This window comes from Accipiter gentilis, chromosome 7 (assembly GCF_929443795.1).
Source record: "Accipiter gentilis chromosome 7, bAccGen1.1, whole genome shotgun sequence".
NCBI classification, from domain to species: domain Eukaryota; kingdom Metazoa; phylum Chordata; class Aves; order Accipitriformes; family Accipitridae; genus Astur; species Astur gentilis.
Window position 1 is genome coordinate 13,592,818 of NC_064886.1, and position 26,706 is coordinate 13,619,523.

Below are 26,706 nucleotides of genomic sequence, written 5' to 3' on the forward strand. Positions count from 1 at the left end.
CTTTGGTTTTACTCTTTATTTGCTGTATGTCAACTGATCTCACCTGACACTCTGTGTTGCTTGTAAGTATTTGTTTGTAATGCATATGAGTAACACCCTTTAATATTCTCATGGTGTATGTAACTCTTAGAGTTCCTTATACTGCACATGACAAAGGAACAATCTTTGCTATGGTATCTCATCAGTAAACCTGTTACCAACTCATTAAAATTGTTCTTCACCAAGACAACCATAAAAATTGCTTCACTTGAGACATGAGCACAAAACCAACAGTTTTAGATTACCTGAGATTCTATCCTATTTTGGAGTGTGTTCAGTAACTTAGGAAGACCCTAAGCGTACTGAAAACTGACATGTTTGTTCCCTCTAAACTGAACTCCTTAATAAAAACAAACATAACAAGCAGAGCTCATTAGAGTAGGATTCTTTCATGGATTGAAATGTTATAAAATCAACAGTGACTATACTGAGGGTAGAAAGTTGTAAGGGAATTACCTCTTATTGCTCTCCTGTTCATCTTCTGGTAAAGACTTTTGTCGCTTCCTGGCCTGTTCCTCCGCAAGCCACCTCTTTCTCTTCCAGCCTTTTCGGTGATCTGTGTTCAAGTTCACACTTTGCACTACAGCTTCAATCACATCTGTGATGGTATCAGGTCCAAGGTGTAAGGGACTGCTGCTTTCTTCTCTTTTATCTAACTCCTGACTGACCAGTCGAGCTGCCTGAAAAGCTTGCATTGAAACGACAGCCTGCATAGGGTATTTCCGGGGCCTACCTGGCCTGCGTTTCACAAAATTATTCCCTGTCCGTGACTGCCTTTGCAGCTTTTTGGCTTTCAAAATTTTATTGACGTGGTCAAGATTTTTTTTTGTTGCCAAGATCTTGTTATAATTGCACATTTTCCTAGCTTGCCGCTGCATGGCTTCAACCACACTTCTCTTGAGATGATGTGGGGAATAGCTGTTTGGTAGTCTCTCTGACAGAAGTGAGATATTATCGCTGCAGGAGCTGCTGGGAATTGCTGGAGCTACGAGGCTGTCCTGTTTCCCCAGGCCTCTCTCCCTATTATGGTTTCGAGCAGGACTAGCTGATGATGGAACAGACACATTTGCAATGACTGCTTCTAAGGTTTTGTCCAAAGTAGCCTGGCCTTCATGTTGTGCCATGCGCTGCAGTAAGCTGTCCACTGAATCATCAACAGCAGTTGTCAGCCTTGCTCCCCTGCTAGGTACTCCAATCACTGAAACACAAACAAACATACAAACACTGAAACAGACTTGAGGTATAACCAAATAAGGTTGGAATTAAAATACAATAGTTGGATAGACTGACAGCCTTTTATATCCTGTAATTGACCAGAATGTTCAACAACAAGACACCAATTGCTGTAACTCAAGTTCTAATGGGAAAGCGACCTAGCGATGCAAGTAAGCAGAAAGTCCACATTTTATATCATCAGTTTTAACATACAATTATTTTCTGCTTATTCACATGCAGTCCCCCACTTCTAAAACCCTGAGAAACATCTGAAATGTTTTAAAGTAGTTTTTCTTTTTTTTGTAGTTTGGAAGTACTGAAACGACTTTTTAATTGCTCTTGCAGTTTCTTTATCAAAAAGACAAACATAATGATAACAGAACTGATAGCAATAAAGTACGGGCTTGGATAAAGGTAAATCAAAGTATCTGAACAAAAGAGAAAGTCTAATTTATACAAGAAGTAAAGTTAGACCTCACTTTTTAAACCAAATGTTATATGCATTAGAGTTGCAGACGGGTATTTGAAAAAGAGAATTTCCAGGTCAACCATATAGATTATGCTGTATTAAAAAGGGATTTGTTCCAAACTAAGAACTTCCCAAAGCTGTCCTGCTGGTTCTTAGTGATAACATTTAATCAAAAGAAACCCTGTTCTTTCTGGAATAAAACGGATGCTGTCTTCTCATAAATATATCACAATTGCACATTAGCATTTACAAAATGTTACTGTAATTGCGACCAATTATTTAGATTAGATCTACTTAAACTAGGGAGTCCTAGGCTGTAGACTGAAGAGCATGTACTAGCATAAAGGTAACTGTTAAAGGGAAGACAACAAAATGTTTTTATAAAAGGGTTTCTATCATTTGACAGAAGGGAGATTATGCATTAGCTGACAAAGATAAAGCACAAACAAGTTTAAAGTAAGTATTTTCTAGTCCTAGTGCTCACTAGTCCAAGTGTGGTACTCTGGAGAAATGCATTCCTCATTAAGATTCCAAAGTCATGAATCTGCAAGTGCAAATGAAAATGTGCTTCAGAGAGTGCACAATTTAAAGAAGGAAGCAGCAGCATAACAAGATGTAAAAATCCTCCTGAGAACAACTTTCTTCCTACAGGGCGAAAAAGGAACAGAGAAACATACTTGTCAGGTCACTGTTGTAAGCCTAACTGTAATCACTTGGAAAACCTAGCAACCTGAACAACTTTGAAAGAACTGCAAGAATTTACACTTTCAGCTTTCAATTTTAGATGAAGTAATAAACTACCCTTTGTTTTCTTATGGTCTTTAAATACACATCAGGATGGAGTTGAGGGTTCCTCACAGAAACACCATCTGTTTAGCACAGTGAGCTCTGTAAACAGCTGCACCATCCAATGATAACCAAACTACACAACACATTTGGACACAAAGTCTAATGGATGCCCTTGAACTAGTGTTTCTGTTTGGAAACTGATCCAAAAGGATGGGACAACTGAAGGCTACAATCCCCAAAACAGCTGCAGCCCTGGTCAGGCACGGTTGCAGCCCTTGGTAACAAAGCAGCTCTCTGACAAACGCACTGAAATCCCACATGCATTCCAGATCTATGGAAAATATAACAAAGACTGGTCTTTCCAGCTGCATCATCAGTTCAATGACTTTGAAGTTGATAAACTTGTGATTAATTTCATTCCTATGCTGTCTTGCACAAAATATGCCTGAACTCTTAACACCTTCCTATACACAGACCTACACCAATTGCAGCTGACCCTTTAAAATGAGTAAGTAAAAGACAAGACAGAGAGGAAAAAGAGACAACACTTCCTCACTGCAGATGACTTTCTTTAGCATATGCTGAATAAAGCATCTGTTACAAATATCTGTTTAAAGGGAGGAGGAAATAGCAGTTTTGGTGCACTCTTCTTATATAATCCTAAATAGTTCCGCAAGTACCAATCCTAAGGATGTTCACTACAAATTTGCAATCAGCTTTGGTGCCTAAGAATGTTTAAATTCTGCTAACAAGACCTCTTTCTACAACTGGGCTTCTTACAAAATTGGTCAACGTTACAGATTTTTTTTGTGTCCAATCATAGGTAAGCCCACACCACATTTTCCTCAGAGGGACTGCAAACAGGGTCTGTTTTTGCTACATGGCTGACAACTTGCTGGTAATATACAGAAAATGAACATTTTCAGATCTTCACTCCGACAGTTTGGTCAATGGATTCGACAGTTTTGTAGGTGTGAAAATGTGACAGATAGCAACATGCATGCATTCACACATAGTGTGACCGCACAAGTCTGACCTTACAAAAAAAAGCTCAAAACACATCAGGAGTACCTTTCCCTTCCTTGTGAAGTGAACAAAGATGGACCTCCTCAAGCAGCAATCTGCACAGTACATCACCCCATGACTGAGAAAGCCAGCTCCCTCAATATCCTGTTGGCATACATCTGCTCAGCTTTACAATGATTTTGTGCATCTGAGACTTGGTCCTCATTTGATAGAATTGATGAGAATGCTACCAGAGTTCCCATGCCTTTCAGTACTTCCATCTCTCTCCTACTATCATTTTTGACCTGTCTAGGATGAATCACAACTGTACCATCAGTGATGACTGGGATAAGCTGCTTGTCGTCCTCCATCACCTTAGCAGGATTCTCACATGCTACAAAAAAAAACGTAAGAGCACACCCTGTCTTGGTCCTAACAGTTATCTACCCAAGGGCAGAAAACTGCCTTCAGAACAGTGCAGAAGTCAAGCTCTTCCCCATGGAGGAATTAATCTGTTCATCTAATTCACTGATTAAATGTAGTGTCACAGGTCTTGCTAGCATTAAAGCACTGAGCCTCCTGAAGACTAATTTAGCCTGGTGAGGAACCAAACTCCATCCTGCCATAGCTATGATGCTGCTTCTATAAGCGCCAGCTGAAGTTTCCCTATGCTGCAACCCAATTTGCAGCACTTGTATCCTAAAACGTAAATGGAAAAATTCAGTATCTCCACGAACATATTACTGCTGTTAAAAGTTCTCACAGCAACGCTGTCTCAGTGTGTCTCTAGTAGCATAGGTCTTAGTATAGCAGTGGTCCCAAAACCAAGGCCATCAAATATTACTTGCCTGTAGAAGATGTGCTCTCAGATGTTGATCTCTTTCTGGAAGGGCTGCAATTTGTGCTCTCTGGCTGCCTCTGGGAAGGTTTGTCCTGTGTTGGCAAAGTGCCTGAAAAGCAGATCACGGAAAAGAAAAGCACACACACACAAATCACTTCAGTGCCAATACAACACACTGTAGATGCTAAATATTCAAACTAAGATTACTCTTTTTTAGCTTCAGGAACACTTGCTTGCTGTGATGCACGTAGGTGGAGAAGGACAGAAATGGACCATCAAGAAGGAATTTCTCATAGGCTAATGGCATATGTAGGATAGTAAACAAGCCATGAGAAAAAGCTGCTTAATATCATCAGAGTATTAGCTTTTATGTAAAAAAAGAAAGCAAAAACCTCATATCCCTACTTTCAAACGAACCCCCTAGCTTCATTCCTTGATTTTCACAGAACAGTTGAGTTTGGAAAGGACCTCTGCAGATTACCTAGACCAAACACTCTGCTCAAAGCAAGGTCAACTAGAGCAGGTTGCTCAGGGCCACCATGTTCAGTTGGGTTTTCAACATCTCAAACGATGGAAACTCCACAACCCAGAGTTCAATGATTCTTACAGTAAGACACTTTTTTCTTATGTATGAAGACAATTTCCTGTACTTCAGTGTGTGCCCATTGCCTCCTGTCCTGTCACTGGGTACCACTGACAACAGCATGGCTCCTTCTTCATTACTCCCTCCCACCAAGCACATGTACACATTGGTAAGGTCTCCCTTGTGCATTCTCTTCTCCAGGCTGAACAATCCCAGCTCTCCCAGCCTCTCTCTGTATGATAGATGCTCCAAGCCCTTAGTCATCTTTGTGGCTTTTCACTGGACTCAGTGCAGTATGTCCATGTCTTTCTTGTACTGGGGAGCCTAGAACTGGACACAGCACTCCAGATGAGGTCTCACCAGGGCTGAATAGAGGGGAATAATCATCACCTTGACCTGCTGGTAATACTTTTAGTAATGCAGCCCAAAATGCTGCTGTTCCTCATAAAGTCTTTCCAGCCCATTCCACCAGTCAGTGGAGGTCCCTCTGAACAGTGGCAAAACCATCTGGTGTACCCACCACTGCCCTCAGCTGTATCATCTGCAAACTCACTGAGGGTGTACTCTGTCCCATCATCCCGGTCATTAGTGAAGAGGTTAAACAGTACTGGACCCCATATCGATCCCTGGGGTACACTGTGAGTGACTGGCCTCCAGCTGGGCTTTGCCTTGCTGATCACAACCCTCTGTGCCTGGCAGGTCAGCCGATTTTCAATCCACCTCGCTTTGTAAAAGCATTTCTCTCTCACTCCTCAGGCAAAACTGCTTCATGTAAGATACTATTAACTACAGAAAGCTAAAAAGCTAGAAAAAAAGCTTCTCAAGAAAAAGTACTTCTTTAGATTTGTCTCTTGCTATGTTAACTTTTCCTTTTTAAGATCCTGTCACAAAGAAAAAAAAATATTTCTGCTTCGGTCAGCCATGGCAAATATGTAAAAACCCCATGGTCTAAACAAATGAGAAAGATTATTATCTACACACAAACAAGTATAATGCATTATTGGATTTTAGGCACCTGAATGCACAGGGCTTGCTGCTACTTGCTAAATCATTAGATATTGGCTTATCACTGTCATCAGGCAGTGGCAGTCGCAATTACCATTATTTAAATTAAAAACAATTTTTAAAAAGCTATAGAAATCTCATGACTACTGAAAGATTAAGGGACAAAACTGGTAATGGCATCTTTGCTGATAACATGACCTATTTCTGTCTTCTTTCTTACATATACATATTTTCTTACTGTAACTTGTTTTATTTCCCTAAACCTTAAACTTTTAGAGAATCCCAATTACTCTTGAAAGCAAAGGTTGTGGGTTTTATTAAAATTTCATAGAAAAATCCGCATACTCCAATTATGAAAATGCTGAGATATTAAAAATTCAGATGCTAGTATAAAAACCTAGGTAGGCAAAAATGCATATGGCAATGTGCAATGAGAATATGCGTATCATGAAAATCTCTAGAAGATAAAATCGAGAATGCATACTTAAAAATACTTTCATTCTTTCCCTTCAAAATATCATTTGTGACTAATTAGCTTTGTGCTGCCTGTTCAGTTCCGATCTCTTTCCCTACTAACAGACTCTGACGAAACCAGGGAGCGGGCCACTGAAGTTATGCTCTAAATCAAGGCCACAAATTAGCACCCATGCAAATGACCGTTTGCTTCAATGCCTGATCAGCGCTCCTAAGGTATAAGACGATGGGAGAATCCTAGAATGCACCAAACTGATTTACCAGAAATCTTTAGGAAAATCCCCTTTGAGATCCTGTCTCGCCTCAAAGTTTGGATTTTTTTTTTATATCATGGGTGTTATTAGCTCATGTTGTAACATCTAAGATATGTTGCGTTGATAGAGGAAATAAACTATCACTTTTCAAAAATTTCTGACTTCTTGACAAGGCAGATGAATAGTTTTCTTTTTAATTAATTCTTAACAAGGGCACAAAAATAAGGCTGCTGGACATTGTGCCAAGTTGCAAATCATATTCCTGATGAAGATTTTCTGATTTTCCTGCATGGCATCCTGATGTGGAGACGGTGCTGGTAGGCCCTTAAAAGAGGACTTCTGTACTGTCCGTTCCTACAACACGTGGGTAAAAAGGAAGCTGCAGCGGAGCTGTGCAGGGAGACTACACACTGATGCTTAATATCAGAAAGAGCAGACAACTGGTTTTCATTCCAGAATAAATTTTTCTATTAAGAAACTACAAGATGCATCGATTTCACAAAGCATAGATTAACACAAATACCCTGGGACCTCAGAGAAAAAAAAAGAATTACACAGCGGGAATAATTGTTCTAAGCAGGAATAGGCTATAAGTTATAACAGGGGGGGGGAAAAAGAGAGAGGAGAATTTGGAGGACTGCTTGGATGGCAAAGCTGGCTTTAACCGTGCTTGCTGACAGCTGACGTTCATATCCCAGAGATCTTCTTCCTTTGACAGATCTAGCGCTTATTTCCTTCTCGGACTCCGGTTAGCCGGCTCCCGCAGGGGCACCTGCACGAATCCCCCACGCGCCAACCGGGACACGCTCAGCCTCCCGCCGCGCCGCGCCGCGCCCCGCCGCCGGGCTGCCCGGGGCTCGGCCCCAGCGCGGCAGGAGGCGGCGGCTCCCGCGGCAGCGGCGCGGCCGGCAGAGGGCGCCGCTGGCCGCCGGCGCGGGCCTGTGCCGGCTGCCGCGCGGTTCGCGTCCCTCGGAATGAAGCACCGCTGTGGGGCAAGGCCCACGGGACGGCGGGCTGCAACGTGCTCCCAACGGAGAGCAGAGGCGAGCTCGGCCCGCGACGCCGCGGATGCTCTGCGGCCGTTAGCACGGTGCGGGGGACCGCAGGGTTTGGCATCGGGAGACAATCCGCTCCCACGTGACAAAGGTTTGTCCTCTCTGAAGGTACCATCTCCCAAATGCACAGCAAGGCACATGTGTCTCTGCAGCCTCAAACCTGTCCTTTTCTTTTTAGATGGAATGAAGGCAGTGAAGACTTTTCAACTGCACTGATCCCCACCAAATGGCTGATTTTGTTTTTCTTTCCCTTTCCTTCCAGGAATTGAGCAGCACACCACGACCAGTTTATGATAAGCTATCAGTTGTTTGAAATAACTTGTGGTGTGAAGCTGCAGAAGTTTACTAAAGACCACTGTTAACTTCAGACGAACAGGAAACAGTGTCCTACAAAAATCTTAAATTTTAAAGCCTCGCAACCTTCATCGGCGTAACTGCGTGTGCACACTGTCTGTATTAAAAAACAAGCCCACAGCACGTAAACTTCTATCTAAACTTCATCTTCTGTGAAATACCAACCTTCACTAGAGTCCTGTTTGCCAAAACCACACACATTTCTAATACAACTTGGATGCAGGCAATCTCTGGAAATATCTAGCATCAGCTAGTATCATAGAAAGAATCTGTCAGTTAATTCAAGCAGGCAAGGTTTACGTTCAAAAGTTTATAGAAAGGAACTGTATTTTCCATATGGGATACTTCGAAATAAAATATCATTAGTATCCCCTACAGATCATACAGAACAATTTTAGAAGGCATTCCCCGACGCTGGTCTCTGGCTACTCATTTTAACTGCTCTGATTCAGTGTTCTCTCCACTATGTACCTAAATTGCACCCTGTTTAATAAATAAACAATCTTTGATGCACTGCAGGTTTTTCTCCATCTGTGCTGTTTTCTGAAGTGCACAAAAACATCTAGGTCTTCCATGGTAATAGTTTCAGAATCACAATTCAGCACTACAGTTAAAAACAAAACACACCAAAACGTAACATGCAACTTGACACTGATCTAAAAAAACCAAACCCAAACCAAAAGCCAGCCTTTTTACTTTACTGGGGCTTTTTACTAGATGCAGTTTTAAGTTTTCTGATACGCTGCATGCTCCTTGTGAATGAGATGAATACTGAGCTGAAAGCCAGCCTCACAATAAGGACAGCTGGTTTCCATTGCGGGAAATACACTTACTGAAAGTGATACATGGCATCTGAGGAACCAGTCAAACGTACTGTAAGAGGGAGAGTGATCGAGAGCCTTCACTAGCAGGTTTCAGCTTAAAACTCCTCGGAGTCAAATTTAACCCTTTTGGTGACCTCACACTTTGAATTTTTCTTCCCATTGCTACAGGAGAAGCAATCTCAAGGCTTTATTGCTTTCTCCTAACTCCCCCTGCTCCAAGTAGTTTTAGTAATATGAAGTAGTATGAAGTAATACAAACTTGTAAAAGAATCCAGCCACTTCCAACTGCCCTTAAAATAAAGAAGCAAAACATAAAACCCCCAAATGCCAAAATAAAACAAAGAGAAAAAACCCTTCCAGAAAAAGCCATACATAGTCAGAGCAGGAAGGTGGCAGGAGGCATCAGAATGGGAGTATCACAAGAAAAGGAGGAAGATGAGAGTAAGGAACGTGAGGAGGTATTACTCATTACTGGTAGCTGGTTGTTTGCCTGACTTTTGGTCTGCGAAACATTAGTCACAAGTGTTTTTGGACAAATGATTTAAATTTCAAGAGAAAGTGTAGGCAAGTATTGGAGGGAGGGAGAAGCTATCAGACTTCATTTATGCATCAGAAGTAAGCAAGTAAGAGTACAAACCACACTTCTGCCTTTTGCAGGTTATGTTATCTTTGTTATGTAGTCTCACTAACCTGTCCATGGCAATTAAGACAGAAGTGGATAAAATGTGAAAATTATTCCCACAAACATCTGTAATAATGAAGTACAGCAGGAAGTGACACTTAAGCCAGTAAGGAAAGTGATATATAATATAGTTTCTTCAAGTCCTAAATTTCACATTAGTTATTTTTTTCTTAATATTATGCAAATAACAAAGTTCACAGTTTCGGTGTGGAGGTCTTCTCCTTAAACAGCAATCCTCTGACAGCATAATTGCAATTTTCTGTGTATACAGTCTCAGCTAGTTCTGTTTCAGTCTTGCTTGAGGCTACATAAGATGAGTTTCCCAACTATGAATAAAGCAGTCATTACAAGGTTTGGTCTTAGGCATTCCCAGGTACTGCTAGAGGCCTCAAGTCATGGACCAAAAACTATACTGTAGTAGAGATTGTCAAAATACTAAAATGGAGTTACAAAAAACAAAACAAAACAAAACATTTTCTTAAATGGAAATGTTATTCACAATAGTAGTACCAATAGCTAGTCTAAACCGCATCAACCAAACTTCAAAACAAACAGAAACGTGGCTTTTAAAGTATCAAAAATCATGAGAAATTTTAACTCATTTCTCCAGAAAAAGAAAAAAGAAAAGACCTTTTCATGAGATAGCATCCTTAGCATAACTTTACGTACTGCTATAACAAAGCAAAGAAAAATCTGGTGGAAAGAGGTACTTACACAATCCCATAAGCAGCTCCGGAGGAGACCCTACATTAGTCTGTACCAAATGCTACATAGAACAGTGCTTTAACAGAATAGAGACACTCAAGAGCAAAAGCAATAGTCGTACTGAAATTCAACAATGAAAGATTCCTACAAAACCAAAGATATACTTGTCCTCCTTTTCTAGCACATTTGGTACAACACAAAATAGCAACACTTACAGGAAAGTACGCACAATTAGAGGTCCCTTACCTGACACCGGCTGAAGTGCCTTTTCAATAGAAGGCAACGGCTCCTTTCTGAGAGGTCGATTTAGCGAGGTGTCTTGTGCACTGAAGAGTCCAGGGCTGTCAGTTAATTTTTTACGTCCATTGGTGCTGGTAGAGTTTGTGACTCTGCAGCTGCCTATTGCACTTGTGAAAAGATTTGTGTGTTCATCGTTGCTGGCTGGCTCAGAGCTTGGAGTAAACCCCCCCAGGGACAGACCTGGGGAATTTTCTGAACAGTCTATCTGTAGCGGTGTCTGCAATCCCAGTGCTATCGAATTAGACTCCGAAGGCTCTCTCCTGACCCACTGTTCATCTCTGCTTAGCAAACCCTTTGAAGGTGACAGGTGTGGACAAGACATGTGACATCTGTGTTTCTCTTTATGTTTGTACCTCTCACCAACAGCCTCCTTTCCAAATCTGTAGCGCTTCAAGGACTCCAGAACTGTTCTAGAAGAGCTATTAGCCGTTATAGCGTCCATGGAAACCTGCGGTTGTTCAGAAGAACGATGTTCTCTGTGTTTATGGCGATGTCTATGCTTATGTTCAAGCATCCAGCCATAAGCCATTTCAGGTGGAACACTGGGGTACGTGCTCATTGACAAGAGCGGAGTCCTACTTGTCGTGAGGAAAGCCTCCTGGCGTAAAAGTTTATGCTTCTTCTTGTGATATTTGGTGGGATTGAGAAGCAAGTGGCCTGTATGCATGTAGGAAGGTGGTGGCAGAGGGGTAGTAAAAGAAGGAGAAGGTGGAGGAGGATAAAGAGTTGGAGGGTACCTTCCATAATAACCTAAGCCTATGGGAGCAGCTGCAAGGGGAGAAGGAGAATAAGGCATGCCGTAAGAGGGATAGAACCCGGTACTGGAGAGAGGAAAGCTGAGACTATGCATAAAAGGCATTTCTGCCATAGCCTCCCGCATTTTTGGAGGCCTGCCTCTCTTTTTCTTTAAATCGGGTTTTCTAATGTAGTGCAAAGGATCTAAAGGAAAAGTAGGATGGGTATAGAAACTATTGAAATTTATCCTAAAAATGGTGGGCAGTAAATCTCGGGGTATAAAATGGTGACTTCTGTGTGTTATTCTAATTTCACTTAATCGACTTATTAATTCTTCTAATTCGGCGAGGAAATCTGGGTCCTGCCTACCTCGAAGTTGAGGATACTTCTTTTTCCTTTTTCGCTTCTGTCTCTTCATTTTGTCGTAACTAAGGTAATCATGACTGCGGCGCTTACATTTGTGTTTATGCTTTTCTTTTAGATTACTTAAAACGGTGGAAGTTTCAGGTGGAATAAGGGAAACATGATCAAATGAATGCCTTTTCTTCTTTTGCCCACAAAACTTCTCTGCTCGATCTGAAGTACTGTTATTATCTGTTCCTATTCCACTGTCACTGGGAATTGTTTCATCACTGTGAGACTCACTTACTGGGGAAGGAGTGGCTTCTTTCAGCGATGTCAGCTCACTCAAGTGAGAAGGAGAGTTTGGCAACAATGTAGGTGGAGATAATCTCCTCCTTCCCTTAGCAGCTTTTTTCATCGCAAGTGTCTGAACAACACTTCCTTGTCTGGAGTGTATGTGTAAATAGGGAACTGAGCTGGGCTCAATAAATCCTGCATCACTGCTGACAGGGCTCTGTCCCCCACTCACTGCAGAAGACTGGGAGCAAACTGGAGATGGAAGAATCTCTGAATTATTAGCTGTTGAAGGCAGCAAATGGGGAAGTACTTGTCCTAGTGACGTACCAGGGGCTTGTTGAGCAGACTTCTCAAGAACTGTCAAACTGGCAGAACTGCTACTTAAAATACCGTTCAGGACAGCTTTAGGTTTCCTTCCTCTCCTTTTTCCTATATAAATTGTTCCTTTCTTGCTGACATTTATTTGCTGGCCTAATTTTGAACCAAATGTGGCAGCAAGAGTTGACACCGTATTGTGGAGTTTAGATTGCACTTTCCCTTTGTTATTTGGTTCTACTGTACTTGACAGAATCTGATTCAAAAGTTTCTTTCGCTTCAGGGTTTTCATTTTATTTATTTTTCTAATAATTGTTTTCATTAACTGTCCATTATTTCTCTTGGCAACTTTTCTGTCAGAGTCTACTTCCAAATCAGTCATGCTACAAATGTTAGGTTTTTGGACTTCTTCTGGACCTCGGAGCTGGTCCTTTCTCTCAAAAAAATCCCCACTTTGATGTTGATCACTTTCAGACCCTACCTTGCTCGAGTTATCTGTTCCAACAAAAGGTGCCACAGAAAGAATAGGTGGCTTCATTTTAATTGCTGACCTGATCTGTCTTTTAGGTCTCCCTCTCTTTTTAGGAAAAGGTTGTCCTGATAAGCTCTGTTTTAGGGAAGGAATTTCTACCTCAGGCTGCAAAATTGGAGGTTCTTGCTCTTCTTTTGACTGCACTGAAAACACTTTTGATGCTGGGATCTTTAGAGTTCTTTTGGGGGGACCTTCGAGCTCTGGCATGTCCTTGGATTTAGGTCTTCCTCTTTTGGGTTTATACATGTCAGGTAAGAAATCATCTGACATACACAAACTAGAGGGTTGTTTGTGAGTACTGTAGAACTTTTGAGCTTGCTTGTCAGTCTCAGCTAACAGCGCAAGAGACTGTCCATTAGCTTCATTCAGTTTTGGCAACTGATGTTTGACAAATTCATGCTCCACAAATGAAGACGATCCTATGTTTTTCAAGAATTTAGCCTGCTCCAAATTACTGCTTGATAGTGCACTGTATGAAATGTTTTTAAAAAGCTCTGACCTTTCTAGTTCTAGACCCTTTGGAGGTCGACATGTGTTTCTTGACACCACTTTAGTCCATCGTGGTTTCCTTCCTTTTCTTTTCTTTAAAGGTTTTGATTGCTGAGTAGCGCTCAGATTTTTTGCTCCTTGGCAGGATTTATCCGATGCAGCTATTGTGCCGATCTTTAGGAACTGCTTGCTACTAAACAAGCTTGTAAAACTAACTACTGAAGGGGTGACAGTAGCATGAATGCTTGTTTCAGCTGCCAAAATGGGCTTTTTCCCTGTAGGACTAGTTCTTGAAGTTTCTACGTAAGTAGCTTTTGAATCATTTAAATCTTTATCAGCGCCTTTAAAATCGGTGCTCAAAGTATGGTTCAATGTTCTGTTTATATTCAGAAGTGTACTGTCAGAAGAAAACTGAGTTTTGCCAATCTGATCTGAAATACCTTCTAAGAGATCTGCTGTGGAACTTAAATGCAATGAGTTAGATGCTAACTGTGAAGATGTTGTTGAGAGGCTCCTGTTTAAGGTGGTAACAGACACCGTGGGTGAAGGCGATGGGAGATTTCCCTCTCCTACTGCACTAAATGGGGACTTTGCTGTCGATACGTCTGAAGCACCTCCTGTTCTGAAGTCTGGTGAAGTGCAATATACCGGAGGCTGTTTTTCATGCTTAGATGTTTCATAAATCCCTTTTTCACTGGTTGAGTAAGCATCCTGTGGAACGCAGATTCCTTCATTAAACATCTCTTTGCCTACATCAGCAATTTCTTTCCGAATTGAAAATTTTTCCAAGATACTTTCTTTATTCTGTCTCATAATATGCTTCTCAAATGTTTTGCTAGTAGTATTTTCCTTCACTAAATCTGTAGTTTCATGGCTTTCAAGGCTACTGAGGTTTGAATTGCAAGGAAGTTTAAAGGGCTCCGAGGCAGGCATAAGAGTGTCTGCTTTCAGAGTTCCAGAGTCCTTGTTAACCAAACCAACTGGACTGCTCATTCCTGTTGGCTTCTTTCCAGAATCCTTGCTAACCAATCCCACCGGACTGCTAATTCCTGGCATCTTCCTCCCAGAGTCCTTGTTAACTGGTCCCACTGGGCTGCCAATCCCTGGTGTCTTCCTTCCAGAATCTTTGTTAGTCAGAACTGTTGTATTGCCAGTCCCTGGCATCTTTCTCCCAGAATCCTTGTTAACCAATCCTGTAGGACTATTTATTCCCAACAACTTCTTCCCAGCATCCTTGTTACCCAATCCTGCTGGGGTGCCAATCCCTACTGGCTTCTTGACAGATTCCTTATTAGTCAATCCAGTTGGAGTGCCAATACCCGGAAGTTTCCTCCCAACATCTTTGCTGATTAATCCAACTGCAGAGCTGGTCACTGGCTGTTTCTTTCCAGAGTCCTTGTTAACTAACCCAGTCGGAGTGCTGATCCCTGGTGGCCTCTTTCCAGAGTCCTTGTTAACCAATCCAATTAATGGGCCAATCCCTTGTGGCTTCTTCCCAGAGTCTTTGTTAACCAATATGGCTGCACTACCAATCCCTAATGGCTTCTTCCCTGAGTCCTTGTTAACCAATCCAACAGCAATACCAGATCCTGGCAATTTCTTTACCAGATCTTTATTAACTAACCCACTTGCAGTTATGGTTCCTGGTAGCTTCTTCCCAGAGTCTTTAACCAAACCAGATGCAGTTCCATTTCCAGGCTTCTTCTGCTTTGTTTTGGAAGACTTTGATGGAGGGCAAGTTGCAATAAGTTGAGCCAATTTTTCTGTTACAGTTGTTGCTCCATTAATCTGTGTTCTATCCTTTAATTCAGAATTATGGCTACTGATAAGATTTGGAGGAGATGACTTTATATAATCTGTCATTTCAGAGTGCAATGGGGAAACTTTCTTAGATAAAGGATTTGTTTCTACTTGTATACCTTCTTCCACATGCAATTCAACTGTTGCAACTTCTCCAGCTTTCTTGTATGACTTTGAAGGGTCCTAGAAGTTAATAAAAAAAACCAAAACAAATCTTTAGGAACAGAGCACAAAGACTCTGAGCAACACAGTATTTTTTTATGTTGAGAGGATTAATACCTGCTTTTGATAATAAGATAACTATAAAGAAATGCTTCATGATGCTATTAATTTTAAAGCAAATGTATTTCAGTGGACATGTTAAGACTTTTCTGATGTTAAGGAAACCCAAACTTGCTCCCAGCCCTCAAATGCAAACCATTTAATCTGTCCCCCAATTATAAACATTCTCCAAAAATACTGTTGATGTTTATTTAAAAAACCACAAACATTAACAATAATGTACTGGGCTATTTATTTATAGTGTGATAGCACTTGAAGACCTCACATGCTACTGAGAAGTAGCTCAGCAATGCACTGCAAGGGCAGTCATTGTGTAAACCTGTCCATGCACAGCTCTACCAGTGTTTCTCAGTCTAGTCCCATGATACCCTCAACCACTGTAGTAACAGGTTCTCCTCACAGCAGACTGCTGATAGTACTGAAATAAGTCAAATTACTCTGTTGTCTGTATGGGGTGAGGGGGCACACACAACGCACATGGAGTAAATGAAACTTGCAAAGTTATTTTCAGTTCTGACCTAACCAAATTTGAAATTTATTCTGTAAAGGTTAAAAAAAAAAATTGCAATACCCATTATCTCAATAAATCCTATTAGGAACAACTTACTAAGTTAATCTTTTATTTTGGAAGGATATTCTTCTTTACATACAGCGCCCAACACATCTCTGAAATGCACAGGATACATTCACTCCAAGCAGGGGCTAAGAATAAAAGACTGATCTCTTATGAGATAATTACATATACACACAATTTGAAAACCTTCTGGGATCTACTATCTCAAAACATTAAATAAAGAGTGAAAGGCAGCAATGCCACACCTACTCATCCCTCTGCAATAAAAATTAATAAGACAATTGCATGGTACTTGCTGTACTTGGATTACAGTCAGCATTAGATTCATTGTGTTTTACAAAACTGTAACTATGGCTGGCCAATATCTAATTATGCTGAAGAAAGATACAGCCTTGGATTCCTTTGACATAATTTGATAAACAGCAAACTTTGGTGCTGATCATGAATGAAGTATTTGTTCAGTAAGCTATACCAGGAACATTTAAACAGAAGACTGCAAGCTGGATTCAGTCTGACAGTTTCCTGGAGATGGGAAGTAGTTGCTTGGGTAACATGCTGCCCAAGCTGTCAGGGCCTCTGCAGTGCATAAACAGGCATTCCACATCCTGAGCTGCTGCCGTTCTGCAGGGACAGCACAAGAGGTGTGCTTCTTTCTGCCCACATAGAGGCCTGGCACTTACATGGAAACCACTGACTCATCATGACACACAACACGACTCCAAACCTGGAATCCAACCACTTCTGCCGACGCTCTTGGACATACCTGGGATAGACTATGAGTGCTAGAGATATTAACTAAATAGTATTAAAGAAGTCTTTCTGATCAACCTGAATAACAGCCTTCAGCGAACTACATTTTTTCTGTGGTCTTAAATTTTGAACAGAACTTTGGAACAAAATTGTAATCTTCTTTGCTCCGTGCACTTAGACACATTTGAAAAATTCACCTAAATACGGACTTGGGAATTCAACTCTTCATTCCTTTATTTGTTGAGCCACCTGTGTATACACTCCCTTCCTTTCTTCTTTTTCTCCTGTATAGCCTGCTACCCCTCTAGATAGCGTCTGTTGTATTCTCATACTCTACCACTTCTGGGTATTGAATGCCTCTTGCCAGGCTCCACTTTTTCCCATCCACTTCATTTTCCAAACAAAGAGCTTGGAAATTTTATTAGATATTTAAATAAATAAATAAATAAATAAATACATAAATAAGAAAACCCTTCCAAACACTAGCTTTGATCTAAATAATATGCCAGGATTTTGAAAACGTGACTTTAGCATCAAACAAGTATTCTTTGAAAACTGAAGGTATTTGCCCTGGAAAGTTTCTTTCTTACCTAGGGTGAGTGAATTTTCCAAGCAGACTGAAAATTATTTCAAGGAAAATGAAAACCAAAACAAGAAACATCTATTGAGATGACAGACAAGAAGTCAAAAAAGTTTGTAATTTTTTCAGCATTTTTAAAACCAAAGACTATTGCAAACAGATGATAAAAATTAAAACTGAAATAGTGCATAACCATGATATTCAGGAATAACAAGGACATTTTCTGTATGGAAGGCAACAATGGAAGAAAAGAATTTGAATACACTGCTCATACACTGAGGAAATCAAGCTAATCTCTTGGCTTAAGCCAGCATGGGTACAACTCTACCAGCACCAGCCATAGCGTTAAGTGGTGGTATGCACCAACTGTAAGTATTTTTAAGAAAGTTACCTAAAAGCTAGTGAAAACAGATCACCCTATACGACTCAGACTAATCTCGATCACTGCCTATTTCTTTACTAGGTCCACACTAAAATGCTTCATGTATAAAAAGCTAAATTTCACTAGCTGTTACGATCACTGCCCTACCAGCCCAAATGTGTTTCCAGAAAGTAAACAATATTTCACAAGAACCATGATACGTCAGTGATCAAAGTTCTCCTCTCAGGGGAGGGTGGCCACGAGCATCGGTTGAGGTCAGATGTCTCTGAACCTGCTGCAGTAGTAGAACAAAATCCACCAGTTCTAGCGGTTACTGGTTTTAAAGCTGTGGTGTAAAAGAGACTGTGGTCTATGGAGAATAGTTTGGCACTTAGCCCAGCTTTTCTATAGCAGCTGCAATCTTATGTAAATTACGCTAGAGCATCACATTTCAGGAACTTCCCCCCAACTTAGCCACCCTCATACTCACAAAACATACAGCTGGGAGGCAGGGAGCAGCCATGATATGTCCTACTGCACTGGAGACAAAAAAGCTGCCACCCTTTTCTGAAATAACTTCTACTATTACACAAACAATCACTCCATTAGATGAGAAGGAGACATCTGAAGTCCAAATCAAGTTACAGAGTGCTTTGAATGCATACAGCACTTCAAAGCTTCAACAGTTGGCACGGCCACATTCACAGGCAGCTCTACAAATGTGTAGTCAGTCTCTTGTTTTCATTTTGTTCCTGGTGCTGGAAGCTGGCCTTACATGCAGCACATTCAGTGTTCCAATTTTGTCTTGTGGTTCCATGGAGTAAAGTGCCCTACTTCACTGTTTGACTTGAACAAATGCACAGTTTTATATCGGAGAAAGCATGAAGTCAGATTTTAATGCAGATAGTTTTGTGAGGGCTACTAACAAATCACTCGGGGAAAAAAACCCGAAACCAACCAAACCTAACACCTAGGAGGTGTTTCATCCCTCTAACTCACCTAATAAGTCTGCAAACAAGCACATACTTCAGGCTACTTCACTGATGCCTCTACGTTGCAATGCAAGTTGACAATGCCGCATAGAAGTCTAAAACAGGATTTCTTGGATGAATCTTGCATTTTCAGTCAAGAATTCTAGACCTACTCTATGTTACTCTGGCTTTCGGATGGTAGGCTTCATCTAAACGCAAAGCTGTTAATAAGGTCTAGATTATATTACATTAAAAAACATTTTGTGTTTTAAAAACCAAAACATTTATTCCTGTGCAATCTTTAGCTATAACTGTCTGGCTTAAAACTCTAACCAACAATAGAATTGCCCAAAGCAATTACATAAAACATGTAAGTTTTCATAAAATTGGTATTAATTTGCACTAAGCTGAATTTGAAATTTTAAATCTCCTATGTGGACATACAGTTTCTAGACTTACACATTAATTTGAGGAATAAAAATTCCAGGTAATTTTGATATAAACTATTAAAAGATTATAATCAAGCATTCCAGAATTATCACAGGCACCAACAGCAAAAAATTTGCTTTACTTCTAGAAAAAAATAAGCATTCATTGTTACGTTGTTACATGATCTCAGGGTTTATTATTGCTAGGTTATTATTTACTGTTAGTACTTATTTGCAAAAAGCTTAAGAATAGATAATATTTCACAAGAACAGGGGTATCTCTTAAGTCTGGTGTAAAATTCACACTTCTCACACTAGAACCAAACTTGGAAATGCAAGATAGTCTCAGCTTCCAAAAGCGGAAATAGTTAGAAGAAAACAGCTTGTTAATAAAAATTCTGTTTGTTAATTCTCTTGAGAACTACCAGCAAGCAATAGGGATTTTTATATGTACACACACACACACACACACACAGATTTACCCATTATTATTTTAGCTGTTGTACTTCTGGCCAATGCACAGGCTGTAATTCAAATGAACATTCTGAAGAATCACAGAACTTGTTTGCATAGCTGTGGCATCAATATATTCTATACAAGTTCCCCAAATAATAATGAGTGAAAGTGTGTTTGCTGTTTGTTTTTCACCACCAACGCTTTTTAGTCTTTTCTAAAAACAAGTTTTAGCTAACTACCAGGAAAAAAATGACTTTGTGTAATTACTCTAAGACAAAAACTTATGTCCCAGATCTTGCAGAAAATACTCTTGAACCACTCAAACAGGAAAGAAAACAAACCACTTCTTTAGCTTTGTTACTTTTTTGCTTGAAAATTTTCAGTTACTGGCTGTGATTTCATCAGCAAACTTTCCTGAGAGCTTCCCTACATAACCAAGGGCAATAGAAAGAACTACAGAATACTGCACTCAGCAGTTTTACAAAGAAATAAGGAGATGGAGTACAAGGGCAAGTTCCAACTTGCTTCACTGTTTTACCATGACTATTTTAGAATTACAGCAGACTGTTACTATCACTTCTTGCCTTCCTATTTTCTAAAACTTTAGTAATGCAACTTTGCTCTGTCATTGGCTACATTTACCTTGCAAGCATAGAGAAACCATTCATACACCTCTTGTGCTAAAACTGAGAGAAGTAAAATTTATATTTATGTCTAAGGCTCAGGCTTTCAGGCTTAGCAAAGGTACACTAGCCATACAGCAATGTCTGTCTGTCACAGGACACCTTTCTGAAAGAAAGAAATCCACATTTTATATTCAGTGTCAAAAAGCAAATTGAATACTGGTTTGCTACTACAGTAACTTCTCTTAACACCTGGGAATCTTAGCCAGTTCTAGGTGTCTCTTCTGTTCTATGATTTTTCTCTTTGGAATACTATTAACTTTTTTGACTACATATTTCTGGAGGACAAATTGTAAATACAGAAGTTACCCACCTCACCTACCCACTCATCTTTCAGAATGGAGAAACCCCTCTATTAACATAACTGAAGACACTCCCCAAGTTTTAAGAGTCCTTTCAGCACTAAGCTTGAAAAAGAAGCGTAACTGTCATAGATAGGAGTGCAAAGTATTTTCCTATTTTAATTTTTACACTGATATTCCCAGAAGATTTCCACTACTCCTCTTTGTGTCTTAGTAGTTTACTGAGTATAGTACAAGTGCTGAATTTTCATTCAAATTCTTTATTTCTCCTTTAAAAGTACACAGAATTCAGTTTCACAGCTCAAAGTATTGCCACACCTTGCTCCGAATTGGTCATATATTTGCTTTTTCCCCCCTCCTCCCCATTGAAAGGAAAGATTAAGGGATCGCTTTCATTTTCTGAAGTGTAATTTGCAGTGCTAAAACTTGCTTTATTTCATTGCAGTAATTAAAAAAAAAAAATCCATCGGGTATTATATTCAAGACATGCAATGGTTTTAAACCATGTTTACCATTTGTTTCTAGAAAGACATTTACTAGAAATCAGTAGGATGCTGTAAAGTGTCATTTTTGACAATCCAAAGTGCCAGAATGGCAGCAGGGAACATACAGAGTTAAACAACTTGAAAACCATTTCAGTAGAATTTGAGAGAGGGAGCACAGTATCTGAAGTGAATTATCATTAGTCACAGATCTGAAAGTATTTTAAGTAATGCAAATTCAATGCAACAGATCTATGCTTCTCTACACTATGTGTTTAGGTTGCTCACCAGACAAGGAGCAGGAGTAACCCCACTTAGAATAGGTGGAATTAAAAAGTGATATGGTATCAATGGTATCATATATAATATCAATAATATTTAATAATATCAGTAATAGTTGTTTCCCAACTTTCTAATTTCCATTTGAGATATGATAGATCTCTTGAAGAAAATCCTAGTATATAAACAAAGACATCAAGGATGAAGAATCCACGGTGTCACTGTCCGAGTTTAAATATTAATTATTCTCCCTGGTAAAAATTCCCAGGGCACAATCTCTTGATGCAAGGGGTAAGTTTCCATACTTAATGGCTCTCTTTGCTAGTAAGAGATATTCAGTCACAAGTACCACCTCAATTTGGACATCAAGAGAGATCAATGAGTGGGTATTCCAAATTGGCCCAATACTCAACTGATCGCAACAGAGTAAGGAAAAAAAAAGGAAAAAAAAAGGAAAAAAAAAGGAAAAAAAAAGGAAAAAAGGAAAAAAGGGAAAAAGGGAAAAAGGGAAAAAGGGAAAAAGGGAAAAAGGGAAAAAGGGAAAAAGGGAAAAAAGGGAAAAAGGGAAAAAGGGAAAAAGGGAAAAAGGGAAAAAGGGAAAAAGGGAAAAAGGGAAAAAGGGAAAAAGGGAAAAAGGGAAAAAGGGAAAAAAGGGAAAAAAGGGAAAAAAGGGTAAAAAGGGAAAAAAGGGAAAAAAGGCAAAAAGGCAAAAAGGCAAAAAGGCAAAAAGGCAAAAAGGCAAAAAGGCAAAAAGGCAAAAAGGCAAAAAGGCAAAAAGGCAAAAAGGCAAAAAAGGCAAAAAAGGCAAAAAAGGCAAAAAAGGCAAAAAAGGCAAAAAAAGCAAAAAAGGAAAAAAAGGAAAAAAAGGAAAAAAAGGAAAAAAAGGAAAAAAGGAAAAAAAAAGAAAAAAAGGAAAAAAGTAATTGGTATAATGACAAATTTTGATCTGCTCCTCCAGTTTTTTTCAAAAGGAAGTTAGAGAAATCATTAGAAATAATAAGCTTGTTCTGAAATGGAAGAACGTAAAATAAAGGCCATAGCCAAAGTTTTAAGTTACATAATGTACCACTTGAGAATTTGTTGTTTGACAGGCTAACTAAAAATGCCTTTCTGTTTATCATGGAGAAAAAAACCCCAACACAGTTGCATGGTAGACTCTAGAAAAAAATAATTTTAGTTATTACACATAACATACAGCATGCTTGTTCTTTCAGGGCATAATTTGTTATTGCTCTTTGAAGATCCTCTTTCTCAAGAAAAATTTAAGTCTGGGTATGCCAGGGGAAAGAAAAAGGTTTGGGTATGTCAGACAGACATCATCTCAGTACAAGATAAAGAAATTTTCCTTCCCTTTGGGTAGCCTCTACTTTAAAAGATATGCCAGGACAGATTTACGCAGGTAGCCTTATGAATAGGACACAGTCTAGAGAAATGAAAAACCTTCAGCCTTGGGAACTTTTGAAACAAGAGCCCCATGAACACACAACCCATGCGAAGGAAGGGCTCTAACTTCCAGGGACTCATTGTATTCCCTTGCTGAATAACCTGGTGTTGCAAAATTGAACAATGCTACATAAGGAATGCACAAGGAAACTGGGAGAGATAAATACACACTTGTAAGGAAACACAGATAGGTGCAAGAAAAACAGGAATGCAGGGAAAATCTTCAGCTTTAAATCAGTAGGCTTGGACTAAAAGAGAGTGCAGAGGGTATATTCTAACATTTTATTAGTTAGCAAAACTTTTATGTATATTGGAAAAAAGAGCATGCTATAACAAAACACTTCTAAAATTTAGTATCTGTGCAACTACATTTATAATTCTGGCCATTTATCCTATTTTCCATATCCGTTATTGCTGCTCTTACTTGTTACTTCATGCAGATAATAAAAACAAAACATCCTCAAGGCAGGGCTATCTCCTTACATCTGGAAAATACCTGGCACATCTCTCAAGCCACTGCATTTACATGCAGTTTATCACTGGGCTGTTTTCTAACATATCTGGAAAAGTATTTTTTACTTTTCAGACACTGCTTGATACGTTCATTGCAGAGTGTCAGTTAAGACATGCAGCAAAAACAATGGTTCTAACAGGTAAGAAAAAAATATAAATCCAAATACTAGAGACAAGCACAGCAAATACACAGCCCCATTTAAATAGAGACAAGACCCCCCTACTTTCTTCTATACTGGAGACTAAAAATTACACTATTACTTTTCAGAAATTTACATGACATTCACTTCAAGTTAATATGGGAATTATCTTCCACTATTGTTAAAAAACCAACATTGGCAAGCTGTGAAAGAGCATTTTCTCCTGTCGATGGAAATTAAATCAAACCATTTCTAACTTCAGAAATCTTCAATATCAGAAGTTACATGGAAAAACAGTTAGCAGAACATGATTGTACAGAGATGCCAGAAACTTAAATACAGCTTAAATTTACTATGACTTGCAAAACACTACATAAACACACTACTCACTTGTTTTGAAGGACAGTGCTCGTTCTTCTCATCTGTCATCTTCCCACCCTTCGGTGCCCTTCTTGGTTGCTTGATGCTGGTTTTTATAGCAGGCCGGCACACATAATTCTCAAGGTTCTTGGGAGGTTTTTTCGTTCGCTTTGCTTGAAGACCGATCTTCAGTTTCAAGTTTCCCTCCGAAAAGTTTGTTTCTTTCACTGAAAACTGTTGCTGTGCATCAGTCAGAGCCTCATTCTTCCCATTCTCGGTATTGTTCCCCTCCCGATTCTTCTTCTTACTGTCGTCTTCTTCCTTGGTGCAACTTTCTAGCTCTACTTCTCCTTTTCCCACCAATGAGCCAATGTTTACTACAGAGGGGCTTTTCCCAGAAAACCCTTCAGAATCAGAACCCAAGCCTAACATAGCAGTATTCCGAGGGTCCATCACAGGCGGAATATATGCCTTCAGGTAATTTTAGGGAAGATTTACAGAGATGTGTTCCAAAGAAGATCTGCTCTACTACTGGCAGCCAGCATCTTTTACTCTGTAAAAGGAAAAGAAAGAAGTAAACTTTGATTTTCTAGCAGAAATTAATATTAAAAACAATTAGAAAGCAAACAATCATACTTCAGACAAGCACAATTGCACAGCTGATGTTTGAAAACACCAACCCTTCTTGTATCCTACTACAAAAATATAATTTATCTGTAAAACCACTTTTAAATGATAGGTGAAAAATCAAAAGTACGTGAATATTATAATATAATTTCCAACTCATCCACAGGACACTTCAAATGATGGTTAAGGCTTTTAATATTGATCATGATTTTTTTTAAAAAAAAACAAACAAACCCAACCGAAAAACCAGAGCCCAGCTACTTCTAGTACTGCCACTCTTAGTCTGGACCCACTGAAACAGCTGCATCTAAAGAATGATGCAGCTAATGAAACCTATGCTAAAGCATCCGAAACCCAGAGACAATCCGATTTTAATCATCAGAGCCAGTAGGAAAGTTGAGCTTAACCCAAGTATGCATTGGTTTACAAACATGCCACAAAATCTGCTTATTAGTTAAGGACTTTCCACAATTCAGGAAGAAGGATGGGAGAACAGAAAAAAACCCCACCAAACCACCCCACCAAATACATTCACACACTAATTTGTACGTCCTGGAGCATGGGAACATAAAAGTCCACACTTCTATCATCAGAGACACTGTTATGAACATATAATTAACCTATTTATTGTAAGATATTAGATGGAATTTTTTTGATCTTAACTAAAGCAAAAGCTGATTTGAATCAATTTGCTAATGCAAGGGTTTCAAATCCCTGGCTGGTGGACTACTTGCACAGTGTGCCGGCACTGCCTCCTGTGCTCGCACACAGACCACCACAGAACTGTAAGCTGCTGTTTCCCACACTGCCAAAGAACAAACAAAATATGTGTACCCCATTATATTTCTATCTGCAAACAAAAATCATCATAGAAAGAATCTGCAGAAGACACAAATATGGTGTACTGGTCACTACCAAAGAGGACAAATCATAGTTACAAAGGAGACGCTAAACATACACATTTCAATACAGTCAGGTATTTTGAGTACAACATAAAAGAATGGACACAAGCAATGTTTACAGAACTGGGGGCTTGAAAATCAGCAACCCTCAAAAGGGCTCTGTGCACAGGATGAACAGGAACTCCTGATGAAATATGACAGCCACAAGGACATACACAACCCTTGTAGTGTACTGAAAAAGTATCATGTCTTTTTGACGCTGCTGTGACAACCCGTTGCCCATATGCCCACCAACCCTGTGGATGTGGCACACCGAACCACTCCAGATCAATCCCTACTTTGCCTTAACAGCAGCTTGGGAGAGAAGTTCTCCTTTCTCAAGTTCTAGGAGCCAAACCAGAACAATATGGGTGGACATACTTGTTTTAGGGACATTCTAAGCAGAAAGTGTTTAAATATCTTCATCATTTAAATACCTTAATCATTTTTGAAAATGAAATATGTCAGAAACAGGTCTGAAAAAAATATCAATGTACTGGAAAGAGCATCACAGGAACTAAACCAGCACAATTTTCTGTTCTTATCTTCTATACAATTATTGAGGCTGAATTGTAAGGAATCCTATGAAAAGATTTCAATGGTTTCAATGAACATCAAAATGAGTTTCAATAGTTTCAAAAAAGGTTTCAATGAGCTCAGCAATTATATATGACATTTGGCTCCTGGCAGGTGCAGCACATGCATACTCGAGCCCATCAGCACATGGCAGGTCCCAAAGCCATATGCCTCTTATCCAGACAATAATTAGAAAAACAGCAGTGAGGAGGTAGTATTTTGAGGTGGCTCAGTGAACACAAGCACTGTGTAAAATGCGGGAATGATAAGGAACGTGAAAGGCGATACTAAGAGAGGACTAAGGCAACTGCAGTGGACACAGGTTGGAAGGCAGGATTAGTGGGGACAGAAGAAATGCTGCTGAGAACACAAAATGCATATCATTAGAAAGCTACCTTCTCAGAGAAAACAAACTTATTTTCACATGTTCTGTGCACATTATGAAGAGGTATTTCTATCTGCAGCTATGACTTGTCAATTAAGAACAACCTGAAAAATAAAAAATGCTGTTATTACTCATAAGACCAGAGGTAATTAGATAAAATTGATAAAATCTCCATTTTACAACTAGAAAAAATGGGTAGAGCAGTATGATACAGGAGGCTAGAAAGCAAGTCAGTGACAGTTCCTAGTTCAAGGCCCAACGTTCAGTCTGTTAGGCTACACCATGTTACCAAAACCAGGCTTTTTCTTACATGCCAATGCACAAGGAAAACTGGCCAGCAGTAAAGTAATTCTAAGCTAATGCATGAATTTTTATTATTCAAGTTCAAGAAAAGGAGAGAATCCTACACGCCATCATGCAACTCTCAAATCTATGTTCACACAAATGTTTCCTTCTCTAGTGAGTAAGG

General features: G+C 39.6%; 1 protein-coding gene across 5 annotated transcripts in view; it reads right to left on the reverse strand.

The window, feature by feature from the left end:
* Positions 1-26,706, reverse strand: part of ASH1L (ASH1 like histone lysine methyltransferase) — a 64,954-nt gene that overhangs the window by 32,457 nt on the left and 5,791 nt on the right. For 2 of the 5 annotated variants that reach the window (XM_049805348.1, XM_049805347.1), the window contains exons 1-5: positions 26,248-26,321; positions 23,739-24,261; positions 10,541-15,287; positions 4,366-4,467; positions 496-1,237 (exon numbers count right to left, since the gene is read on the reverse strand). In XM_049805348.1, the coding sequence (XP_049661305.1) occupies positions 496-1,237; positions 4,366-4,467; positions 10,541-15,287; positions 23,739-24,161 (6,014 nt within the window). In that variant the 5' untranslated portion in view covers positions 24,162-24,261; positions 26,248-26,321. Of the gene's footprint in view, positions 1-495; positions 1,238-4,365; positions 4,468-10,540; positions 15,288-23,738; positions 24,262-26,247; positions 26,329-26,706 lie in introns of those variants that run through there. The other 3 variants (XM_049805344.1, XM_049805349.1, XM_049805345.1) reach the window with 3 other exon arrangements.